Genomic DNA, 22,732 nt, shown 5'->3' with positions numbered 1-22,732 from the left:
AATATTCCTGCATATTTCACTCCTTAGGGCTATATTGACCGCTTATACATGTATTTGACTCCTTTTTAGGGCCTGTCCAGACTAGGTAGAAAACCACGTAAACACGCCGTAAACATGCTTGTTGCCAAGGTGAGTGACGAAAAATGGCCGAAAACGGGGAACGTGGGATTCACGCGGAACGTGAGTCGCGGACCCCTGTACAAAGCACGTTTCTCATCTACGTGCCGTTTTTGCAGTGTTTGTTGTGTGAGCCTCGATGGAGTTTGTGGATCGCAGTTTTTTCTTGCTGTTTCCAGCTGCCGCTTGTTTTCGCTTTGGAGTTGCCACACGTCCGTTTCAGCGACCACTCGGAGGCGACATTGATACAGTCATGGCTGGACATGCAGAGAAATCCCGGGGGTCTGATGAAGAGGAAGGTGTAGTGCGAGACTCGGAGAATTCACTGAAAATTTGATCTAGCACTGATTTGAAAGAATTGTTTGGAGAGGAAGCAGAACCCTCTTGTGACCAAAATTGACAACGTGAAGGCCAAAGCCAGGGAGTTTTACTGGAAATACACGGCGGCCACCAACACTGGTTATAGTATGTTCCCATTCCGTTTTTGCTTTGGTGTAGCCCTGAGGTTGATTGCTTATTTATTTCTACCCTTCCTCTCTCCATACTTCTGTCCCCCCCCCCCCCCTCTCTCATTCCTTCTGTCGTCCACATGTATCAAAGGAGGCGAAATCGCCTGTTTGTGGTGCGACGTTAAATAAACTTCTACAACAACAACTGGTTCGTCAAGCGATGCTACAGCCGGCCTCGACCTTGGCGCTGCGCTGCCGCGAGAGTCACACGGTTGCCAAATTTCCGCACCTGGAACAGAGTTCGGGGTGATATTCCTTGAGCTCGGCGTCAGTGCTGCCATCGCTGGCCCGCCACTTGTTTTGTAGCTAGCTGGGTAGGTCTAGACCAAGCCAGGGAGTCCTTTCCTGGTCTACGCGCTACAAACATTGTGCAATAGAGAAAATATGAACAGGTACACGACGTAGTTACACTGGTGACAGAGTGCAGTGTGGACAGAGCATCGCGTGTACGTCACGTAGATCTACTCTGGAACGGCACACCGTTTTTATTACATAGTGTGGATAGGCCCTTAAGGTGGCAGACTACCCAAAAATTCGCTGAAAATCGAATTTGTAAATTCATATTGAGTGCTACGTCAGTTGAAAGAGCATGAATAGCTGCAAATTCTCTGAAAATTGTGTCCCGATCTGACCTGCCGTTCAAGAGTTATGGCCGAAAATGTGCCCTTGCAAGGAAAGATTTTTTTGTTGCACGCTGTCATTTGTTGGCAGCACTGTATTTATTATTATTATTATTATTATTATTTTTTCTTATTTTGTTAGGGATTTCCCAACAGGCAATGTTGCCTTTTTACTGGGAACCCTAAATGAGACTTTGTGTGAGCGCGAAACAAAGCAGGCGACTCGGCCAGGCGACAAGATGGAGGCAGCGCATTCCACCTGTCGGCACCAAGATACGCAATGGAATGGAAACCATACCGGGAGTGGCAGGCAGGCAAGACAAGAGCAGCTGTAGCTTGGCCCCGAGTTGTGGCAGCAGAATGTGGGCCAGTGCAGCGGGGAGTGAATAGGAGGCTGAGAAGTGGGCTAGATAAACCATGCAGACAGCGAAAGACAAAGACGTATTGCTTGAAATTTAAGCGTTGCTCTAGTGTGTAGATCTTGGTGTAAGCGTACAGGGTCTCAGTGGGAGTTCTGCGGTCAAGGGCAAATATTCTTTTAAGACTAGTACGGCTGGCTGTGATCAGCTGGTTGTATGAACGGTGAGATAGACAGTTAATGTAGGCAGAGCTAGCATACTCAAGGGTGGATTGAATAATAGATAGATAGAAAAGACGACGCGCTCTGTGGTTCAGGTTCTGCCTGGCATGCTTGTAGGCTCCGACCTTCTGCTTGACGGCAATGCAAACTCGCTCTACTTGAGCATCGAATGCCAAGTGCTCATCCACAATGAGGCCCAGGTATTTGGCTGTGTGCGCAGGATAGAGAGTGGAGTTGCGGCATGATATGGACATAGTGGTGGGTAAGGGACTAGTTGGGCGACGTAGTAGCAGAAATTGTGTCTTATCAGGGTTAAGAACCAGTCCCTTCCCTGTAAGGTAGCTGTCCAGAGCAGCAAGGTCCGCCGTGAGACGCTCCAACACAGTATCACAGTCACTATGCCGGACATAAAATGCAATATCATCGGCATATTCCTGGTCTTGGCTAAACCTAAAACAGGGTGTTATGTCGCGAATGTAGATACAAAACAAGACTGGGCCCAGAACGGAGCCTTGGGGCACTCCTCTGGAGCATGGGCGTGACTGTCCAAGTTCCTGATCAACTCTCACAGTTTGTATTCTGTCAGACAGGTAGCTACAAAACCAATTCAAGGCAACATCTCTGATGCCTGTGTCATGTAGACTCTGGATGAGGGCGGAGTGTGCCACTCTGTCAAAAGCTTTGCTCATGTCAGCGAAGATGACACCACAGTATTCGTTGCTATCCAATGCAGAAAGCCATCTGTTCACAGCTAGAGCCAAGCAGTCTTCGCAAGAGTGGTTGCGACGGTATGCAAATTGAGAGTCTGGTACGTGTTCAATGCCATTATCTGCGAAGAATTTCGTTATCTGGTCCAGTACTATTCTTTCTAATACCTTGGCACATATAGGCAGCAGCGAAACTGGGCGGTAGTTTGCCGCCAGATCAGGGTCTCCAGATTTCATAAGTGGACTTATGATAGCTTGCTTAAAGACGGTGGGGACATTACCAGTTTGGAGGGACTCGTTCACTATGTCCGTGAGGTACTCAGCAATAGCATCTCCACCATTCTTCAGTATGGATGGTAGCACGTTGTCTGGACCTGGGGATTTGCACAAATTAAGAGACTTCAGAATATCGGACACGTGTTGTACTGTCACTGGTTGGAAATTCGTGAGATGAGGTAGCTGCTCATTGTCTTCAGGTGGAATTTGTAGAACCCCAGGCCTGTTGGTGTCTTGAACAATGGCTGCAAACGTATCAGTCAGCGACGAAATTGATGCAGTGGGCTGGTTCCGGGTGGGTCTACGACCAGTCATGCCGTTAAGCAGACGCCACTGCCCTCTTGGGTCATTCCTTAGATCCTGGAATTTCTTGATTAAAAACTGTGACTTCAGTTGTCTGTTCAAGCGCTTTCCTTGACGCCTGGCTGCACGATACCTTTGTTTAAGAGCTGAGTCGTCTGGCCTACGCTGAAGCTGTCGGTGTAAGTTCCTCCGTGTATGGTGCAGCTGCTGCAGTTCAGCAGTTGTCCAAGAGTGAGGTATAGGTTTAGGACAGATTGGGTATCTGACTAGCTGCACTGGAGCATGACGGTTAGTAAGGTCAGCTAGTGATGTCAGGAAAGTTTCGGCTTGAAGATGAATAGTTGCATCGTTGTAATTGACTGCCAGAAGTGCTCGGGCGTCCTCCTTGAACTTTCGGAAGTCGATTGCGGCAATACCAGGTTTTCTAATACTGCGATAGGCGTGCTTTTGAATGCGGTGCCAGCTGTGGAGATGGAGGTCAAACACTACGAGGTGATGGTCACTAAGGTCGTCCACGGCAGTGACTGAGGGCTGCTCATGGCAAAGCCCAGCTTCCAGTAGAACCAGGTCCAGGCACGTGTTCGATGGTAGCCGTGTTGGTACTGTGATGATATTGTGCAGACAGTGCTCTGCACAGAGTTGGTTGAGGTACTTGAGTTGAGGAGAGTGAGGCGGGATAGCATTCGTGTTAAAATCTCCCAGGATAATTCGCTTACTCTTTGGCACTGGCTGACTGTCCAATTGGGCACTCAGACAATCCCAGAAATCCACTCCGAAGGGAACTCACGACGGCCGCTAACACCCGATAAACCCTAGCGGCAGATGCAGCGCCTAACGGTGGGGGTGAGTGGGTAAGTCTCACAACCACTGGCACAAGTGCCGAAAACGACCCCATTAGCTGCAAAGCGGGAATGCACAGGAAAAAGGAAAAGAGTCTCCGCACTCCTATTTTTGAGTCTTGGAATACGATAGGATCACCTTTTTTCTTTTCTTTTTTTTCTTTTTTTTTACAAACGGGTACCCTTTTACTAACGGTACTTGAGATTAACGGGCGGGTACCCGGGTACCCGGTACACCCGTTTGACCCCTAGAGAGAACGCCCACTCGTTCCGTTGTGACAGATTCCAGGGCCTCGTTGAGGGGCCCTACCCCATCACCCATGGCTGCTTCTGGACTTGTTCTAGGTTTGAGTCCCGCGCACGAACAGAATGAGCACGAAAATGGGAAAAAATTGTAAATGCATTTGTTTGGCTCCTGGGTGGCTCGTACACCGTGGCACTATGCCGGAAATTTGAGTTTTTCCGGCCTGGAAAGCCTGTCAGTGAGGCACAAGAACTTGTAAATCATGTCCTGAGGGCCAGCATAGTGGCAGGAGTGTGAGGTCAAAATTTCACTCAAATCCATTGAGAAACACCAAAGTTACGGTCAATTGAATGCCATATTAAATTTATGGGTAGGCTGCCCCCTTAAGGTGGCAGACTACCCAAAAATTCGCTGAAAAATCGAATTTGTAAATTCATATTGAGTGCCACGTCAGTTCAAATAGCATGAATAGCTGCAAATTCTCTGAAAATTGTGTCCCGATCTGACCGGCCGTTCAAGAGTTATGGCCGAAAATGTGCCCTTGCAAGGAAAGATTTTTTTTGTTGCACGCTGTCATTTGTTGGCAGCACTGTATTTGAATGTGAGCAGACCGTGCGCAACTTGTCGTATCATGGAAACACGTGAAAGTGTGCAGAATTTTGCTCCAAGTCCAAAAAATCAGGTTTTTAAGCCACGTATTGGGCTGCACGGCGGGGGGCGAAGCCCGCCGCCGTGCAGCAGGACTTTTGCCAGCACCCTCGTGACGTTGCAGATATGTGGCTTGATTATTGTAGTTGACGTTGATTTAGTGACTTTGGCAAGTTTGAGTCGTGTCAAGAAGTCAGGTAGGATTCAGTACTAGGCAGTAGTGAAACGTGAGTGGTAGTCGTTGCCGGTTTCTGAGGGTATCCTGGATTTGGTGTGCAGCGCTGTGGAAATGGCTTGCTGTGGAGGTCCCAGCACTGGATGTTGTATCAAAGGTACGACCTCGTAGCACGTGCTAAACCTAAAAAAATCAAAAATTGACTTGGGTCTGTGGGAGTGTGTGAAAGAACGCCCACTCGTTCCGTTGTGACAGATTCCAGGGTCTCGTTGAGGGGCCCTACCCCATCACCCATGGCTGCTTCTGGACTTGTTCTAGGTTTGAGTCCCGCGCACGAACAGAATGAGCACGAAAATGGGAAAAAATTGTAAATGCATTTGTTTGGCTCCTGGGTGGCTCGTACACCGTGGCACTATGCCGGAAATTTGAGTTTTTCCGGCCTGGAAAGCCTGTCAGTGAGGCACAAGAACTTGTAAATCATGTCCTGAGGGCCAGCATAGTGGCAGGAGTGTGAGGTCAAAATTTCACTCAAATCCATTGAGAAACACCAAAGTTACGGTCAATTGAATGCCATATTAAATTTATGGGTAGGCTGCCCCCTTAAGGTGGCAGACTACCCAAAAATTCGCTGAAAAATCGAATTTGTAAATTCATATTGAGTGCCACGTCAGTTCAAATAGCATGAATAGCTGCAAATTCTCTGAAAATTGTGTCCCGATCTGACCGGCCGTTCAAGAGTTATGGCCGAAAATGTGCCCTTGCAAGGAAAGATTTTTTTGTTGCACGCTGTCATTTGTTGGCAGCACTGTATTTGAATGTGAGCAGACCGTGCGCAACTTGTCGTATCATGGAAACACGTGAAAGTGTGCAGAATTTTGCTCCAAGTCCAAAAAATCAGGTTTTTGAGCCACGTATTGGGCTGCACGGCGGCGGGCGAAGCCCGCCGCCGTGCAGTAGGACTTTTGCCAGCACCCTCGTGACGTTGCAGATATGTGGCTTGGTTTGAGTCGTGTCAAGAAGTCAGGTAGGATTCAGTACTAGGCAGTAGTGAAACGTGAGTGGTAGTCTTTGCCGGTTTCTGAGGGTATCCTGGATTTGGTGTGCAGCGCTGTGGAAATGGCTTGCTGTGGAGGTCCCAGCACTGGATGTTGTATCAAAGGTACGACCTCGTAGCACACCCTAAACCTAAAAAAATTCAAAAATTGACTTGGGTCTGTGGAAGTGTGTGAGAGAACTAGGGGTCAAACGGGTGTACCTTTAACTAACGAACGGGTAATTTTCTTAACGGGCGGGTTAACGGTTACCCTTTAGCAGCCATATTATTTTTTTGCGCATTTCTCACATAAATCATGATTTTAATTTGTATATTCTCAGGTTGTATTTTGATACTACATTCGCAATTGATTCGTGTATCATAATATTATTATGGCAATGAAGGTTCCAAATGAATGTCATCCGTGCATTTGGGCATGTACATAACTTCACAGACAGTAACTACTTACAATCGTACATGTAGATGGTCCTACAAGCTACATGTATTTTGATGCATGTACGCAAATCAACTGCAGATCGATGTGATTCAAGCCATGCAAGGACAGAGTGGTTTAGCAAAACTTCCGTGATCTCGCGCAATCCTATTTGCTATGTTCGCAGAGAACTGGTACTCCTTGCATTCAGAAGATTTTCGCGCCCATAGCTAGCTGGGGTGCCTGACACAGCTGATGTGCTGCTGGCCAGCTAGCTGCTAGTGCTAGCTTGTTGAACTCGTGAAATGAATCTTCACAAATCCGTAATCTTGTATGCAATATTTCGAACTACTTTTCAGCTCGTCGATTGAAGGAACAAACTACAACCATGAGTATCATACATGTAGCTACCACCTACGGACATCACCGTTTGTGACACTCCGACTGGTCACTCAGCCTGGTGACACTAGTTCATCAAGTACTGTGGCAGGTTCGATGTCGGAGAACCATCGTAACTTTCTAGTTACTCAGCTGCCACCTCGAACGAGTTTCAAGTCTTGCATTTTCTCACATCACAATCAAAAACCTCCAGTACGAGGATTTTTACTTGCACTAGAGTGGAGAGAACAACTGTCAAGTCTGTCTTTCAGCCTGCTCCTGCCTGATAAAGTCGAAAGCGGGAATAAAGTAAGTAAAGTAAATTATCGTATCCGTTCCCGAAGGGAACTCACGACGGCCGCTAACACCCGATAAACCCTAGCGGCAGATGCAGCGCCTAACGGTGGGGGTGAGTGGGTAAGTCTCACAACCACTGGCACAAGTGCCGAAAACGACCCCATTAGCTGCAAAGCGGGAATGCACAGGAAAAAGGAAAAGAGTCTCCGCACTCCTATTTTTGAGTCTTGGAATACGATAGGATCACCTTTTTTCTTTTCTTTTTTTTCTTTTTTTTTACAAACGGGTACCCTTTTACTAACGGTACTTGAGATTAACGGGCGGGTACCCGGGTACCCGGTACACCCGTTTGACCCCTAGAGAGAACGCCCACTCGTTCCGTTGTGACAGATTCCAGGGCCTCGTTGAGGGGCCCTACCCCATCACCCATGGCTGCTTCTGGACTTGTTCTAGGTTTGAGTCCCGCGCACGAACAGAATGAGCACGAAAATGTGAAAAAAATTGTAAATGCATTTGTTTGGCTCCTGGGTGGCTCGCACACCGTGGCACTATGCCGGAAATTTGAGTTTTTCCGGCCTGGAAAGCCTGTCAGTGAGGCGCAAGAACTTGTAAATCATGTCCTGAGGGCCAGCATAGTGGCAGGAGTGTGTGGTCAAAATTTCACTCAAATCCATTGAGAAACACCAAAGTTACGGTCAATTGAATGCCATATGAAATTTATGGGTAGGCTGCCCCCTTAAATTAAAGGGGAAGTTAAGGCAAAAATTAAAATTTCACCAGTTGTAGTCTTCGGGGTGCTGAGTCGAATGGTCTTGGTCCGAGAAAGCTGAGACGCTCCCTTCCTACTTGAATCCCAATCGAACTCGCGCACTTCCACCGAAACTGGGTGACTGCGCCCTACTAGATGGGGATTTGTATGCAAAATGTCACTAAAAGCGCCATTTCGTTCTTATAAAAGCACGGATGACCGCGATTGGCCCATATGTTGTAGTCTTTTGGACGCTGAGTCGACTGGTTTTGGTCCGAAAAGGCTGCGATGCAGCGTTCCTCCTTTATTCCCAATCGAACATGGTTGAAGAAGCGGTCACGTGCTCCTGCGTACACCAGTCACCTGGTCACCGTGCCTGCAGGGTACAACTTACTAGCCTGTTTGACCTTTTTTGGGTGCAGTCCTGTCACTCGAGTTGAACCCGAGTTGAACCTTGGTGTGAAAGTTGTCACCTGCTGGCGTGGTGACCAGGTGATTTGGGCACCCAGGAGCACGTGACCGCTTCTTCAACCATGTTCGATTGGGAATAAAGGAGGAACGCTGCATCGCAGCCTTTTCAGACCAAAACCAGTCGACTCAGCGTCCCAAAGACTACAACATATGGGCCAATCGCGGTCATCCGTGCTTTTATAAGAACGAAATGGCGCTTTTAGTGACATTTTGCATGCAAATCCCCATCTAGTAGGGCGCAGTCACCCAGTTTCGGTGGAAGTGCGCGAGTTCGATTGGGATTCAAGTAGGAAGGGAGCGTCTCAGCTTCCTCGGACCACGACCATTCGACTCAGCACCCCGAAGACTACAACTGGTGAAATTTTAATTTTTGCCTTAACTTCCCCTTTAAGCCTGAACACATGCTTTGGTCAGTCGTGATAAATCTAATATTGACTTCGTACTTGGTCAGTATAGGAAATAAAAGACCTCGTAAAAGACCTCGGTCTTTTACGAGGTCTTTTATTTCCTATAGTGACTATACTGACCAAGTACTCAGTCAATATTACTAGATACATAGTACCGTACTGGCAATATATGTTGCCGCGTAACGCGTAACGCAGGGGGGTGCGGCGTAACGCGCGACTAGGCTAGTGCGACAAATTTTCGTTGAGTTCGTAACGCGCGTCCGGCGGGGTGCGGCGATCTTTTCATTGCAGTTTGCACTGCAAAAAAAAGGCTGAAAACTGTAAAAGCACGTGTACCGCGTGGTGAAAAGAAGTAGTTTTTGGAGGAAGCGCTCTTCCCCTATGTCACTTTCCTTTTGATGATCTTTTTGTGAACAGATCACTCTGATAGTTAAAATATACATGTACAGTCTTCTATTGATATCGTTGTCGCCCTTTGCCGTCGGGTTTGTAACAGTTGGATAGCAACTGAATTTCTGTGCCTTCAATGTGGATGAAAAGAAAAAATGATGCGGCAAAAGCAAAAAAATGATGCGGCAATAGCAAAAAAGTGATGCGGCAATAGCAAAAAAAGGACTGCGGCAATATAGAAGCCTGTGTAACGGCTCCTGTGCGACTTTGCATGTAACGCCCTGCGTGCGGCAAACATGTGCCAATGTAACGCTTCATGGCCTCACTGCGGCAACATAATTGCCAGTACGGTAGTCAGGAGCACTGTTTGCCATACAGTGTGTCCTCGCCTTGTTCACGCTGTCACTACTAGTACTACCGTGAAAACATGTACAATTCATCTACTAGTTACTGTAGTCTTGTGGTGCAGGATCTAGGACTTTGTTTACTTACTTGAAGTGCAGTCATGACTGTAGTTTTTGCTGGCCTTGTTGACTTTTTCACCCTCCACGTATAGTAGTACTGTACGTATAGTAGATAAGTCTATGTGCACTCCAGTGAACATAATTCTAAAGCCGCCCAGCAAGCCAAGCACTGGATGGGAGAATGCCTATACATGTATGTGACTGTCTATGAATCTATGATGGGGCAACAGGGGCGTGCTCGGCCCCCCAACTAGGGGGGTGCACGGGAGCCGAGGGGAGCCCCCCCCCCGGCAATTTTCTGCAATTTATCAGAGGACAACGATGACGGCAAACAGGTCCACTTTTGTGATGCAAGGTTGTAGCCTTCTCCAATGTCGTTTGGAGTGCCGCCTGAAGCGACTACATCAACCTCGTCGGGTTTATCCACCGCGGTAGACCTGGCAGCCTGGGCTACTTCTCCTGCGACCTCTTCAACTACTACCACTTCGTCTGACTCTTCACCTGTTGAAGAACCCTCATCGCCACTCGAGGAAATATCAGATTTTTTCGCTGCAGCAACAGCTCCCGCAGCAACAGTTGCAGAACGACCGAACGCTTCACTTAGAGTTAGCTGCGGCAGCGTGGAAGCTTTGCGCAATGACCTCAATGACGGCGGTCGATTTGACATTATGAAAAGAGCAGCTCAGTCATAGTCAGATACCCATACTTCAGGAAAGAAATCAAAGAATCCAGAGACCTGAAAGCAAGAAATCGAAACCGGGAAAGAATCCGACTGTCGCAAGGTACTAATGTTTATGCTGTGCACTGTGTAGATCTACGTGCAAAATTCTTGTTCGCGCTGCACGTGTACGTGTAGAAGGCCGTTTGCATGTGTACGTGTCACATCCGAGGTGCAGTATTATTTTTTTCAAAACCCAGATTGAAAATTTTGGGGGGGTGCACGTGCCCCCCGTGCCCCCCGCCGAGCACGCGCCTGGGCAAGCTTATGTCGGATCGACTCGACTCAACTAGAAGTACACTCTACTACGTATACGACCGTCTAGCTCTGTGTGCTACATGTATACAACTAGTAGTACTAGTAGTAGCTGTCCAGTGTATCTTACTGATTGTATCTAGCTAGCTAGCGCTAGCGCTAGCGCTAGCGCTAGCTATCTCAAAACAAAAAAGGGATTCGGATTTCAGCACTGTAGCTTGGTAGTGGTACGAGCAAGAAGGGGTTATGTACTCTTGCCGTCTTGGTACGCGTATACGAGTCATGTACTGATGTCAGTGATGAGTGATGTATAGCAAGAGTACATAAGTTCCAGTCATAACCCGGGTTTATAATGTACTCTTGTATACCGTACTGGCAATATATGTTGCCGCAGTGAGGCCATGAAGCGTTACATTAGCACATGTTTGCCGCACGCAGGGCGTTACATGCAAAGTCGCACAGGAGCCGTTACACAGGTTTCTTTATTGCCGCAGTCCTTTTTTTTCCTGGTAAACACATCGCTCTTCTTCGCAAAACGACCTGGGAAAGAAGAAACCATTGAGATCGCCAACCACTGAATGATGCTTGGGCGTGATTTTCTTCACGCCGAAGGCGAATAGAGACTTCTGCATTGTCACAAGGAAACTTGTAAACACATCGCAAAACGACCTCGGGAAAGAAGAAACCATTGAGATCGCCAACCACTGAATGATGTGCCCTCGAGTGTCAGGACTTCCTGCTGCGTCCAGTTTTGAACTTTTCACCACGCGGTACACGTGCTTTCACAGTTTTCATCAACTTTTCAGCCTTTTTTTTGCAGTGCAAACTGCAATGAAAAGATCGCCGCACCCCGCCGGACGCGCGTTACGAACTCAACGAAAATTTGTCGCACTAGCCTGGTCGCGCGTTACGCCGCACCCCCCTGCGTTACGCGTTACGCGGCAACATATATTGCCAGTACGGTAGTAGATCTACATCGTGCATCTCGCTGTATCACGAATCGATCACGTGTAGATCTACGAGACAGTCTAGCTCGATCGTACGAGCTAGACGGCCTTTGACTTGAGAAATTTGAAAACAGAAAACAATTTTTTGGAAGAATGCTGTCCGACTGAGCTTTTCATCTGCTCGATTGTGTTGAGTAGGTTTTTGCAGTAGTAGGTAAGAATATTCTATTTTACTAGTCGTACTCGTAGTGGCCTAGAGCCTGCCTGGCTCAGTGCATCTGGCAGTTGCAAGGGCGGGTATGAGGAGGTGTTCGTCGACGTTCTCAGTCAGTTATTGTGACCAATTCGGCCAGTCTGTTGTCAGTTGCCATTTGAGTCAGCTCACAGCACGTATACATGATCTTGCTGCGCCTAGATTGATTTAGGATTGACCCACGCCAGAGCCAGTGAACGGAGCCGGAGCGGGGCTAGTTCCAGAGTGACACACGTTCACGTGGAGCGAATTTTTGGCTGGAGATTTATTGGTTTGAGCATTACGTCATAGGTACGTCATCAGAGTGCTGTTGCACGGCGGATCGGAGAGATGTGGCGGCAAGTGCGTGATATGGCAGTAGTACTGGTCATCGTAGTGACAGTGTGTTTGATGGAGAACAGTGCTGGGGCGACGTGTACGCATGCGGCCGGCTGTGCCACAAGCACACACCCGGCGCAGGCAGCTTGTAACCGCGGGGCGGGCTGCATCACTGCCACGGCTGCTGCGGCATCACAATGCACGATGCCGGATGCACGACCGACGCAGTCGAAACGTCTCCTCCAGTCGGCAAACGTGGAGAAAACGATCGCCGACCTGGTGCCCAAGTTTAAATCCGCCGACCTGGCAACGCTGTGGAGCAACTGTCTGCCGAACACCATCGACACGACGGTGCGCAGGTGGAAGGACTCGTCGTCGCCGGAGACAGCGGATGCATTCATCGTCACCGGTGATATCGAGGCGATGTGGCTGCGCGACAGCACCAACCAGGTACTGCCGTATCTTGGCATGGTGATGAACAGTGAGGCGGCGGACGACGACGACGGTCAGGATGCCGCTCTGGTTGACCTGCTGGAGGGCGTGATACGGCGTCAGGCACGCAGCGTTCTGATCGACCCGTACGCAAACGCCTTCACGTTGCTCCTGACCGACGCCAGTCCGCACGCCGACGACCAGACCTCGTACCCGGGCTTTGCCGGCACACGGCCCAACGGCATGCATCGCGGCGTGTTTGAGCGTAAATACGAACTGGACTCGCTGGCCAATGTGCTGCTGTTGTCGGCGCGCTACTACGACGCCACGGGCCGGCTGGGCGTGTTCGATCAGACGTGGCTCGACGCGGTGCAGAGCATCCTGAACGTGATGCACACACAGCAGGAGGAGGTGGTGGGACAGGGACAGGCGGAGTACACGTTCCAGCGCGCCGCCTACAACCCGACGGACACGCTCTCGCACGGCGACACCTGGCCGAACCGGGCCACCGGCATGATACGCTCAGCGTTTCGGCCGTCCGACGACGCCACCACGTACCCGTACAATATACCGTCGAACGCTCTCGCCGTGGTGGCGCTGAGGAAAGTGGCTACGCTGCTCAAGAAGCTCGACGTCCATGCGCTGGCCGAAGATTGCCTGGCGCTGGCCAGTGGCGTAGAGAAGGCCGTACACGAACATGGCGTCATCAAGCATCGCAGCGGCGCCTCCGTGTTTGCCTACGAAGTTGACGGCTTCGGCAACTACCTGTTCATGGACGACGCCAATCTTCCGTCTCTCCTGTCGCTGCCCGTGTTCGGGTTCATCAACGCGTCCGACCCTTTGTACCTGACCACGCGGCAGCATATCCTCTCGCCGGACACCAACCCGTATTTCTTCCGCGGCCCGGCCGGCAGTGGGGTGGGTGGTCCGCACAACGGTGCCAACTACATCTGGCCGCTGTCCATCATGGTGGAGGCGTGGACGGCGCAGGACGACGGCGAGGTGTTGGCGCGGCTCGAGCTCCTGGTCAACTCCAGCGCCTGCACGGGTCTGATGCACGAGAGCTTCCACTCGGACTCCGTGTTCTCTTACACGCGCAGCTGGTTTGCCTGGGCCAACTCCTTTTTCGGCGATCTGGTGCTGAAGATAGCACGTGAACGTCCGCACCTGATTCTAAAGTGACCGCGTGGCAATGACCATGACAAAGCAATGCCACACACCACCCACATCTAGTCTACCTGTAGGCATAAACACTCTTGAATCTGAAATGACAAGATTCGACCTGGTAGGTTGGAAATGTGCGTCTGATCTGGGGAGCTAATGCAAACTAGCCTGCATGGCGCTGTTGGTGTGTGTTACCAGGCACCCTCTTGAGAAGCGTAGTAGCACTTCTGGATGAGACGTGCGTCGTGCTGACTCTGCGCGACTGCTGACAACCACTTGTTTTGCCCGGTGTACTTGACACTGTGGTGCTCTTTTGTAGTTTTTTTCTCAGTACATGCAGTTGAGCGATTACTTTTTACTAAGTTTTTAGGCGACCGCGTGACGGCTGTAGTTCAACTCTCGATTCCTACTAGTGCCGTACTGGTTAGTACCCATTGTTGTTAAGCAGCAGTGCAGAAGCGCGGTGTTTGCCGCTTTATGTAAACGTGTACTTTTGTACGTCCGTAGTAGCAGTTATTAATACCAAGTCGTGCGGCGAATCATATCCGTAAATATTTATAGCCACAATTCCGTTTTACACGTAGAAATTGCCAGCTCCCTGTTCCCTACATCTAAGCACCAGTGGTGGTGCTTGCACCGATGCAACATGCCACTAGTCACTGCTTCTCGGGCTGTGCTAGTCCAACCTCTAGTTTGAGGTGTGTTAGAAGCGCCTATTCACGGCGCACGCTGTTTTTACAATTTTTTCCGGAGATTTCTCTTGAGAATTTTTACACGGCAGTATTATTTCTCACTCGTTATTCCGTCTCCTGTTGACTTTCGTCTGTGTAGCCATAAGACTAGTGTGATTACTAGTGATACTGATTATGTGATATGCTATTCCGCTCTATACCGGTATGGGCGCGAGTATTTTAACAATTGGCGAAGCATCATTTTACGGCAGAAATCATCCGTAAAGAATTTCCTTGTATTGATGATAGCTGCGTTACAACCAGGGAGTAGTACAATATAATTATGGTATTGTACTACTCCCTGGGTACAACAGTTCTCCAGCAGGTCTACTGAGTACTGTGGCAGTCCAGTGCAGTACTATCGGGTGCATGCCGAAGAACTGTGATGGCCACTCTCCTAGTCCTAGCCTAGGCCGGTCATATTGTCATGTACAGTGACCATGGTGACTGTTGGTCACCGAAGAACTGTGGGTCAGCCACCTAGTCCTCGCCTAGACCGTTCTTATTTTCATGTAACACACTCTATGCACAGTGGAGTCACCGTGTATACATTGGTATGCTGTGCTTGGGAAAATCCTACAAGTAGCTTGTTGGTTCTTCGGCGCTCCGTTCTTCTGCACTCGACCGTGCACTATTATGACATCACACAATCATACTATGATACGAGACAGGGAGTTGGCGTTGGTGTGGTACCATTCCCATTCTCTCTCTCCCTCCCCCCATCTCTCTCTCTCTCTCTCTCTCTCTCTCTCTCTCTCTCTCTCTCTCTCTCTCTCGCATATATAATACACCCAGCCACGCACGCACACACACATGCACACACACACACACGCATGCGTCCACTCAAAGGACAGATTATGTGGTCCGTGCAAAGCCCAATCACTCATTAATTTTACACCTTTTCTGGGTTGTGACACGAGCCCAAAGGTTAACTCACAGGACACAAAGGTGCCACAGACAACCAGTGTAAAGAGTGTAGGTCTACACACAGACAACACGTGAAAAGAGAGTACATTCCTGAATGTCACCAACGTAGCACGGATGAAGAACTAAAAATCTGAAAAAATGAAAGTGAAGAGTGCCAATTGCAAGAGGTTTCCTTACAGATGAGCAAGGCGAAAGTGAGTGTGCGTAAAAAAAACCCAGATTTGAAGCGGAGGAAACGGCAGATAAAATCCAGGGCTGCACATTCATAATACTACTGTGTAATTTAAGATCATACTGATAAGATGTGTGTTCGTCTTATAAGAACTGAATGCAGGATAGTTTTGAATATAACTTATCTATTGCTCCAACACAAGGTAGCATTGGAACGAGGCTAAAATGTTGTTTTTCTCGAGTTCTACGTCAATTACACCAATCACTAGATAACAAATCTATTGAAGAAATAAAGAAATCTATTGAAGAAATAAAGAAATCTATTGTGATTACAATTATTGTTTGGCAGCTAATGAAAGTTTCTTCCCCATGGTGTTGTGTAGGCTTGGTGAAAAATAAAGACGGCCGTATGTGGTGCAATGTAAGCAAGATGATCATGATGGGATAAGTCGGAAGGATGATGGGCCAGGCGCGAACATTTGGTAATAAAAATTTGATCTGAATCGCGGTAAAGAGACTGTTTTGGAGCTTAGAGTTTAGACGTGAAGTTTTATAAATGTGAAAGGGGCTGCGTTGGAGTTTGCGGACTATAAGAAAAGTCGGGAGGTTACTTCTGTTCTCTTCTCTTACGTTAGAATAGCAGGCAGAAAATAAATAGATGATGACGAAGTCCAGCCCGTACGTTCTAATTACTAGCGAGTGCATTACATAGCAGGAGCGGTCCCGTGTCGTGTTAGCCTGAGGGACGATGGCGTAACACCAGCACAATCGGCACCCCAACACAATAAATAAGTCAGAATATTAATCATGATAAGCTTTCTAGATGTCAGGCAATAGTTTCGTCCACGGCATCACAGAACAGGTGTTGGACATCCGTTAGCAATAACCTACCCAACTACGACGAAGAAAGCGACAAAGTCTTCACTTGCCGGAGTTGGCGACATGATCGCTTATGAAGTGAAGCGGATGTACGGGTGGTGATGGCGGTGTACACACACAAAAGCTCATGTACAAACACTCATACAGGCGACGGCACGCGTGCGCGCGTACACACACACACGTACACACACTTACACTTACACACACACGTACGTACACATGTGCATCACCAGGCAGCCAGAGGCGGGCATGAGCGTACAAACTCCACCAGCGTCTGTATGATATCTTCCTCGTTAGCCTTGCCGCCAAAGTACTCTGGTAGAGCATCAGGATTGACGTGCTCATGGATCGCAGCTACATTGGACCCACAGAAATGCGTCTGAACATAACAAACAGTAACAAAACATGCGCACACACATGCATACACACAAATGCACACACACAGACACATGTACACACAGACACATGTACACACGTACACGTACGCGTACACACACAAACACACACAGTAAAATGATTACAAGGATTAGAGAACGAATCTAGGCAAGTTTCGTATTAACTAAAAGCAGAAACCAGAAGCTCTCCAGTTTCAAAGTTGTGCATACCACGCCAGCTGCAACCCTACTCAAAGCACACACACACACACACATGTGCACAAACAAACACGGACACACACACACACACGGACACACACACACACGCATACACTATCTTTCTCGCTCTCGCTCTCTTTTCTGCGGCGCACAGTTATGCCAATGAAGCCTCGAGCGGTGTCGGTTGGGCTTGGTCTGGCCCACAGGCACTGCTGCCCTGTGTAGCCCCTATCATTGTCGTTGTACCGGCCCTGCGACTCTCCTGATCCTTTTATTTCATTGGTAGGGTTGTGTTTGACGTAAAGATCACAAGTAGACACACACGCACACGCATACATACACACACACACACACACACACTTGTACTTGTTGCTCACTGCCAAAACTGGTCACGTGGGTTTCCTCGGGAGAGGGGAGAGAGACTCAAAAGGAATCTTAGAAAGAGGGCTCAATTGGCTATTGAACCGCCCAACGGCCGACACCCCCTGGAATCCCCAAAACTCTGAGTGGACTTGAAAATTATCCCACTTATGGGCTCACCGCACCTCAGTAAGTGGGTGAGGATAAGGTGCAGAAAAAGGATTGACGGCATCAGGGTATCCGTCCTGGGATCCAACTGCAGTTACCCCTGCCCCCAGGGAAGGTAATATTTGCTACTAGTGTGGGTGGCTAAATCAGAGTGGATCTGATATAAGCGTCACTAGCACGATTGATTACACAAGAGTTAATCTAGCCAGAAGCAGTCCATGCTTAACAGATAATTATGTATACTTCGAGTAGAAAGTATATGAACCCTGTAACCAACAAAGGTGGCAGGTACAACATTACACCTTCAAGCAGCCGAGCCCGTTGGCAACAGACCCAACACAATCAGGCATAAGTGTACCCACCAACCGAACTAGCTGGCACACACACACGTACACACACACACACACACACACACACACACGTATACACATGTACACACACATAGACACACATACACACACATACACCACACACACACACACGTGAACACACGCCTGTGAATGCGGGCTTACCCGATCGCGGAGTTTCTCCGACATAAAGGGTTTGCAGAGCTTCCATAGCACGCTGTAGTAGAAGGGTTCGTTTACAAACGTTCCTCCGCCAAGTCTCACAGGAAAAGTCTACAACCACAGAGCACACCAAGACAAAGGAGAATAAAGTTGGAGTTCTGATAATTGGAATACGGGTTAATTGGAGCATACAAAAAAATACAAAATAACCGATTGATTAGTAGTTCACTCAGGGCCGATTTTAATCAATACGTATCACACATAACTGAATGAATGGCGGATGGTTCCGACTTCAAACTGGGCATGTGCACTTTTTTTCCATTTTTAGAGTTTGCAGACAATTAGAAAAGTGTTGAAAGTGGCAAACAAAAAAACTTGCTATGAAAGTGAGCGCCCAGCGCATGCTCTGCGCCGAGTGCTTTGGTAGGACATGAGTCATAGGAACTGAAAAAGCGGGTCACGTCAAGAAGCAAATCCGGCGTCACGGACAATAGCATGTACCAGCTAGCTGCCGTGTTGCACACACTCTTGTTTGTGTACTCTTGACGCTATGCATGCAGCCTGAGTGGCTACTTAGCACTTAGCTAAGTAAAGGATCTCAATGGATGATGTAATCACACTACCCAGCTATAAGCCAGTGATGCTAAGTAATAGTTAGGTGTTAGTCTCAGCAGTGGATCCAGCAATCTCCACAGGGGGTTCCAGTGCATATACTGATATAGTCAAAACTGAATAGCAGATACATGTACATGTACATGGACACGCATATGGTTGCCAGTAGTACATTTACGATATTTAGGGGGTTCTGGAACCTATCCTGGATCCGCCCTAGTCTGCTTGCCAATTCAGATGTGGGGTAGGGTGAATCTTCAGCATTTGAGCAATTCAGGAGTGGGGTTTGGTGGGGTGGGGGGCCGGGGTGGTCAAATTAATTGAAACAATCAATTTTGGTGGAGCGTCTTACAGCGTTTTTTTTTCTTCAGTGCAGCTAGCTATGTACAACGGCAGGTTCAAGCGATTCAAAAAGACAACCAAGTACGATGTATTGACGTCTTCACTGGGCAAAGACATAGTCATAGAACAGACAATAAATATTTCTCACGAACCTGTACGCCAACGAGAGCACGTCGTAGTAGCGCCGGCGTAAACTGATACGAGTGCGTGAACGAATAGTCCGCCAGGTTTTGCAGGAAATACATCCCTCCGACTTGAGTCTCCTCGTCCAAGCTCAACACCTCCATGAGAAACAGAAACGCTCGCTGTATGTCCGGCAGCGATATTTTGCTCGTGTCCCATCGACTGTAGTTGAAGATGAAAATCCGTCGGCCTTCCGTGTCGCGCTCCTTTAGCACAAGCAGAACTCCAGCCTCCAGAACTGGCAGGATTTCCTCGGCCGTCAAGTTCTCGAACATATCCGAGTGCTCTTTGCGAAACTTGTCATAGGCAACGAGTCGAGAGTGCGCTTTCCCAACATCGAGCTTGGCGACGCGCAAGAATTTCTTCAGCTCGACGTCTGTTTTCTTAGCCATTCGCTCGGGCAGCCTCTCTCTCAGCTCCTGGAGTGCTGTCATTCGCGACTGATCTGTCTCGTTCAGCTCAACTCGAGCCTTTTCTGCTACGGTTGGGCTCAATCCAGGACGCGCGAACATGGAATCCATTGTCGCCTGCGCTGCACGATGACCACAGAGTAGGTACAGCAGTAGCAGTACTAGTTGAAGCTGAGCGTTGTAATTGTGTGGCACAATCCCTTTTTTAATTATTGTTGTTCTCAAGCCGTCTCGCAGCTACAGCCTGTACAGGTCATGCATGCACTAACTGCTACGGAGATCATGTGTCACACAGTGTGGGCGGCAGCTCTCAGGTAGAATAAGGACACTTTTCTGGTGCCGCTGTACTTCAAGATCAGCGCTGCAACTCGCCATGGTGATAATGTGGCTGACGTCATGTTACCAAGGAAAACATGGCGTTTGGCCGTGTTCGCCGCACTCGAGCGCTCAGCTTTTTTTCACAATCTTGTTTTGAAAAATACTTCAAGTCTTTTGCAGCACTTTTGGAGGCCAGTCACATCGCGATCTGTACGAGTATCTTTATCATGGCCATTGTCTTGTGTCGTTTTGAGCTCGAATAGCTTTCTCTGATGAAGGATTCAAATATCATGACGTTCTCTATTTTATCGTGGGCATGCAGCTCCCCACTCGCAGCGGAGATGACATCGGACGGAATAAATGTGTCGAGTCCCGAGCAGGAGTTCTGCTGACAAAAAGTGATTAGCTCCTCGCGACCTGGGGCATGTGAGGACTACAGTTCTAGTTGGGCAATACCCCACGGACACATCTAGCTGGAAGCGCAGAGTCGATTGAGAAAAATGTCATGACGTTCTCTTTTATCGTGGGCATGAAGCTCCCCACTCGCAGCGGGGATGACATCGGACGGAATAAATGTGTCGAGTCCCGAGCAGGAGTTCTGCTGACAAAAGTGATTAGCTCCTCGCGATCTGGGGCATGTGAGGACTACAGTTCTAGTTGGGCAATACCCCACGGACACATCTAGCTGGAAGCGCAGAGTCGATTGAGAAAAATGACCAAGATCATAAAGAAGGCTTGTTTGCTTCCACAAAATGTTTTAGTAGCCGAGTCCACGCACTGAAAACTGCACTTGCATTGTTCCTGTCCAGTCAACTAGTCATACAGTACATCAGTGCAGTACAGAGTGCACTTGCAAGTCACAACGACACGAGCACAGTCACGTGTACAGTACAGACTCAGTTCACAGTTAGTTGTGACCAGCGATCGCGCGTGGGAGTCAAGTACCCTACTCAAAGTGCGCATGCTCGGCTCGCTGCATGCACTGTCTGTAGATCTACAGCAGATAGCTGGTGTGATGCACTACATGTACAGCGCAGTCATTTTATGTGTAAGAGACAATGTCGGCTAATTTGAAACGGCAATGACAGCTTCATCCATAAACGCGGAGCGTGGGGAATGTCTTTGGCGAATGAGAGCTGTTGCATTGGCTAGCTGTACATCCCAGCAAGCGGGAATGTGCTGGATATCGATACTAAACGCCCGTTCATCGCGGTGGTGAGTCTGAACAGACCCCGAGGTACGACAGCTTCGTATACTAAATGTGTACAGTGCGTATGGTGAAACAAGTCGATACTGGTTTCCAGCGAAATGTTGTTATCTATGTACAATATCCACCAATATCCTTTATCTAGGGCCCAAAGGCTATCCAGTTCACCAGGATTTGTGGCCTTACTATTTTTCGTTTTCTCCGCGTTTTAGGTTGAAATCTGAACATAAAAAGTAGCACTGATGACGTCATTCAGCTCATAATTTAAATTTGATATTGGAAATCGATGACAACTAACCCAATGTATCACCACAGAAAATTTGGTTGAAAAATATTAATGTATGCCAAAGTTATTACCAATACAAGTTTTGTACACACATGATCACCTTATTATACCTGAGCTCAGGAGAACGTCTCGCTCCTGCAAGAACGAACTGCCGACAGAGAAATATTCAAAAAGATAGTTGTTTGCGTTTCTGGATACTTTGGCCCTGTGTCTCTCTTTTTAGTCACTTTTCAGCAATCCGAAATCGAAAACCCAAATAAATTCCCAATGAAAGGACTCCTGTGTAGCCTTGTAAGTAGTTGTACAATCATGTAAGTAGTTGTAGGCTGTACTGTAGTGACTGATGACCCTGAAAGGCTGAAGCTGCGCAGGTGTCGCGATGTCACGATGCCGCTCGCGCTCGAACTACTTGATCGAATCAGAGAGCTACAGTCAGTAGCTGTTTGGTTTGTGGTTTCGAAGGTTCAAACAAGCGTGGTGATCGTGACCGGTGCACGATCCTGCCTGACACTGCATGCACTACACTGCACTGTCCTCTGTATGTCCTGTAGGCTGTAGACCTACTGCACTCTAATACTGCAATACTGGTTCAGGTTCAAACCAAAGGCAAAGGCAAAGACGATCGAAATGATCATGTGCCTGCCTGTTATCATGGTAAATCTAGTACAATCATGTTCAACCAGTTCAACAAGGTCAGCGCACGCGCCATGGACCATGCATCCAGTCCATAAGCTGTCTAGTCCGGCAGGCCGGGTAGATCTACGTAGAGTCTACGCCGCGGGTTGCGCTGGAGGTCGTGCGCGCACTTGGGCGGTGTCGAAACCGCTCTGGTGCGTAGGTGCGTAGGGGTTTCATACCGTACCTAGCATACGATACATGTACGCATTTTAGTTGAAGCCTCTTGTACGGGCAATGATTATGTACGCATTCATTTTCTTGTACTGGCAGAGGCCGCACCGTAGTTTGACTGTATACCGTACCATTAATAATAATTATTGCAAAAATGGTATGGCAACACCATGGTACCAGGGCATAGGGTCCGGCGGATTCTGCCGGCAGAAAAATTGGCAGAATTCGGTACTTTTTCTGGTAAGTTTCATGCATGTTTGGTATGTGGCCAAAACAATGGAGCAGAATTCGAGGAATTGCCCCCCATAAGGTTTGTATGGTTCTGCCAATATCACTGCTTTTCGAGCAGAATCTGCCACCTTTTATTTTTTTCGAGCAGAATGATCTGGTCCCTACCAGGCAGGGCAGTCAAAGTTAGCCTAGGGCGCTAGGGCAGACGCCAGGAAGACGGAGCAGCGTCA

General features: G+C 48.4%; 2 protein-coding genes across 2 annotated transcripts; one reads left to right on the top strand and one right to left on the bottom strand.

Annotated features, from left to right (window-relative positions):
* Positions 1–12,142: 12,142 nt before the first annotated feature.
* Positions 12,143–13,744, top strand: LOC135828738 (uncharacterized). The gene has a single exon (XM_065341160.1). It carries the CDS (start codon positions 12,143–12,145, stop codon positions 13,742–13,744), a length of 1,602 nt encoding a protein of 533 aa, XP_065197232.1.
* A 1,715-nt stretch (positions 13,745–15,459) lies between these two features.
* Positions 15,460–20,537, bottom strand: LOC135828354 (clavesin-1-like). The gene is made up of 3 exons (XM_065340806.1): positions 19,171–20,537; positions 18,068–18,175; positions 15,460–16,813 (listed from the first exon to the last, which is right to left on the bottom strand). The coding sequence occupies exons 1-3, from the start codon at positions 19,720–19,722 to the stop codon at positions 16,661–16,663; spliced, it is 813 nt and encodes a 270-aa protein (XP_065196878.1). The 5' UTR covers positions 19,723–20,537; the 3' UTR covers positions 15,460–16,660.
* Between the last annotated feature and the right edge of the window lie 2,195 nt (positions 20,538–22,732).

The sequence above is a fragment of the Sycon ciliatum genome, chromosome 12 (genome assembly GCF_964019385.1).
Source record: "Sycon ciliatum chromosome 12, ocSycCili1.1, whole genome shotgun sequence".
Taxonomy (NCBI): Eukaryota; Metazoa; Porifera; class Calcarea; order Leucosolenida; family Sycettidae; genus Sycon; species Sycon ciliatum.
This window is presented reverse-complemented; position numbering and strand designations above follow the sequence as displayed.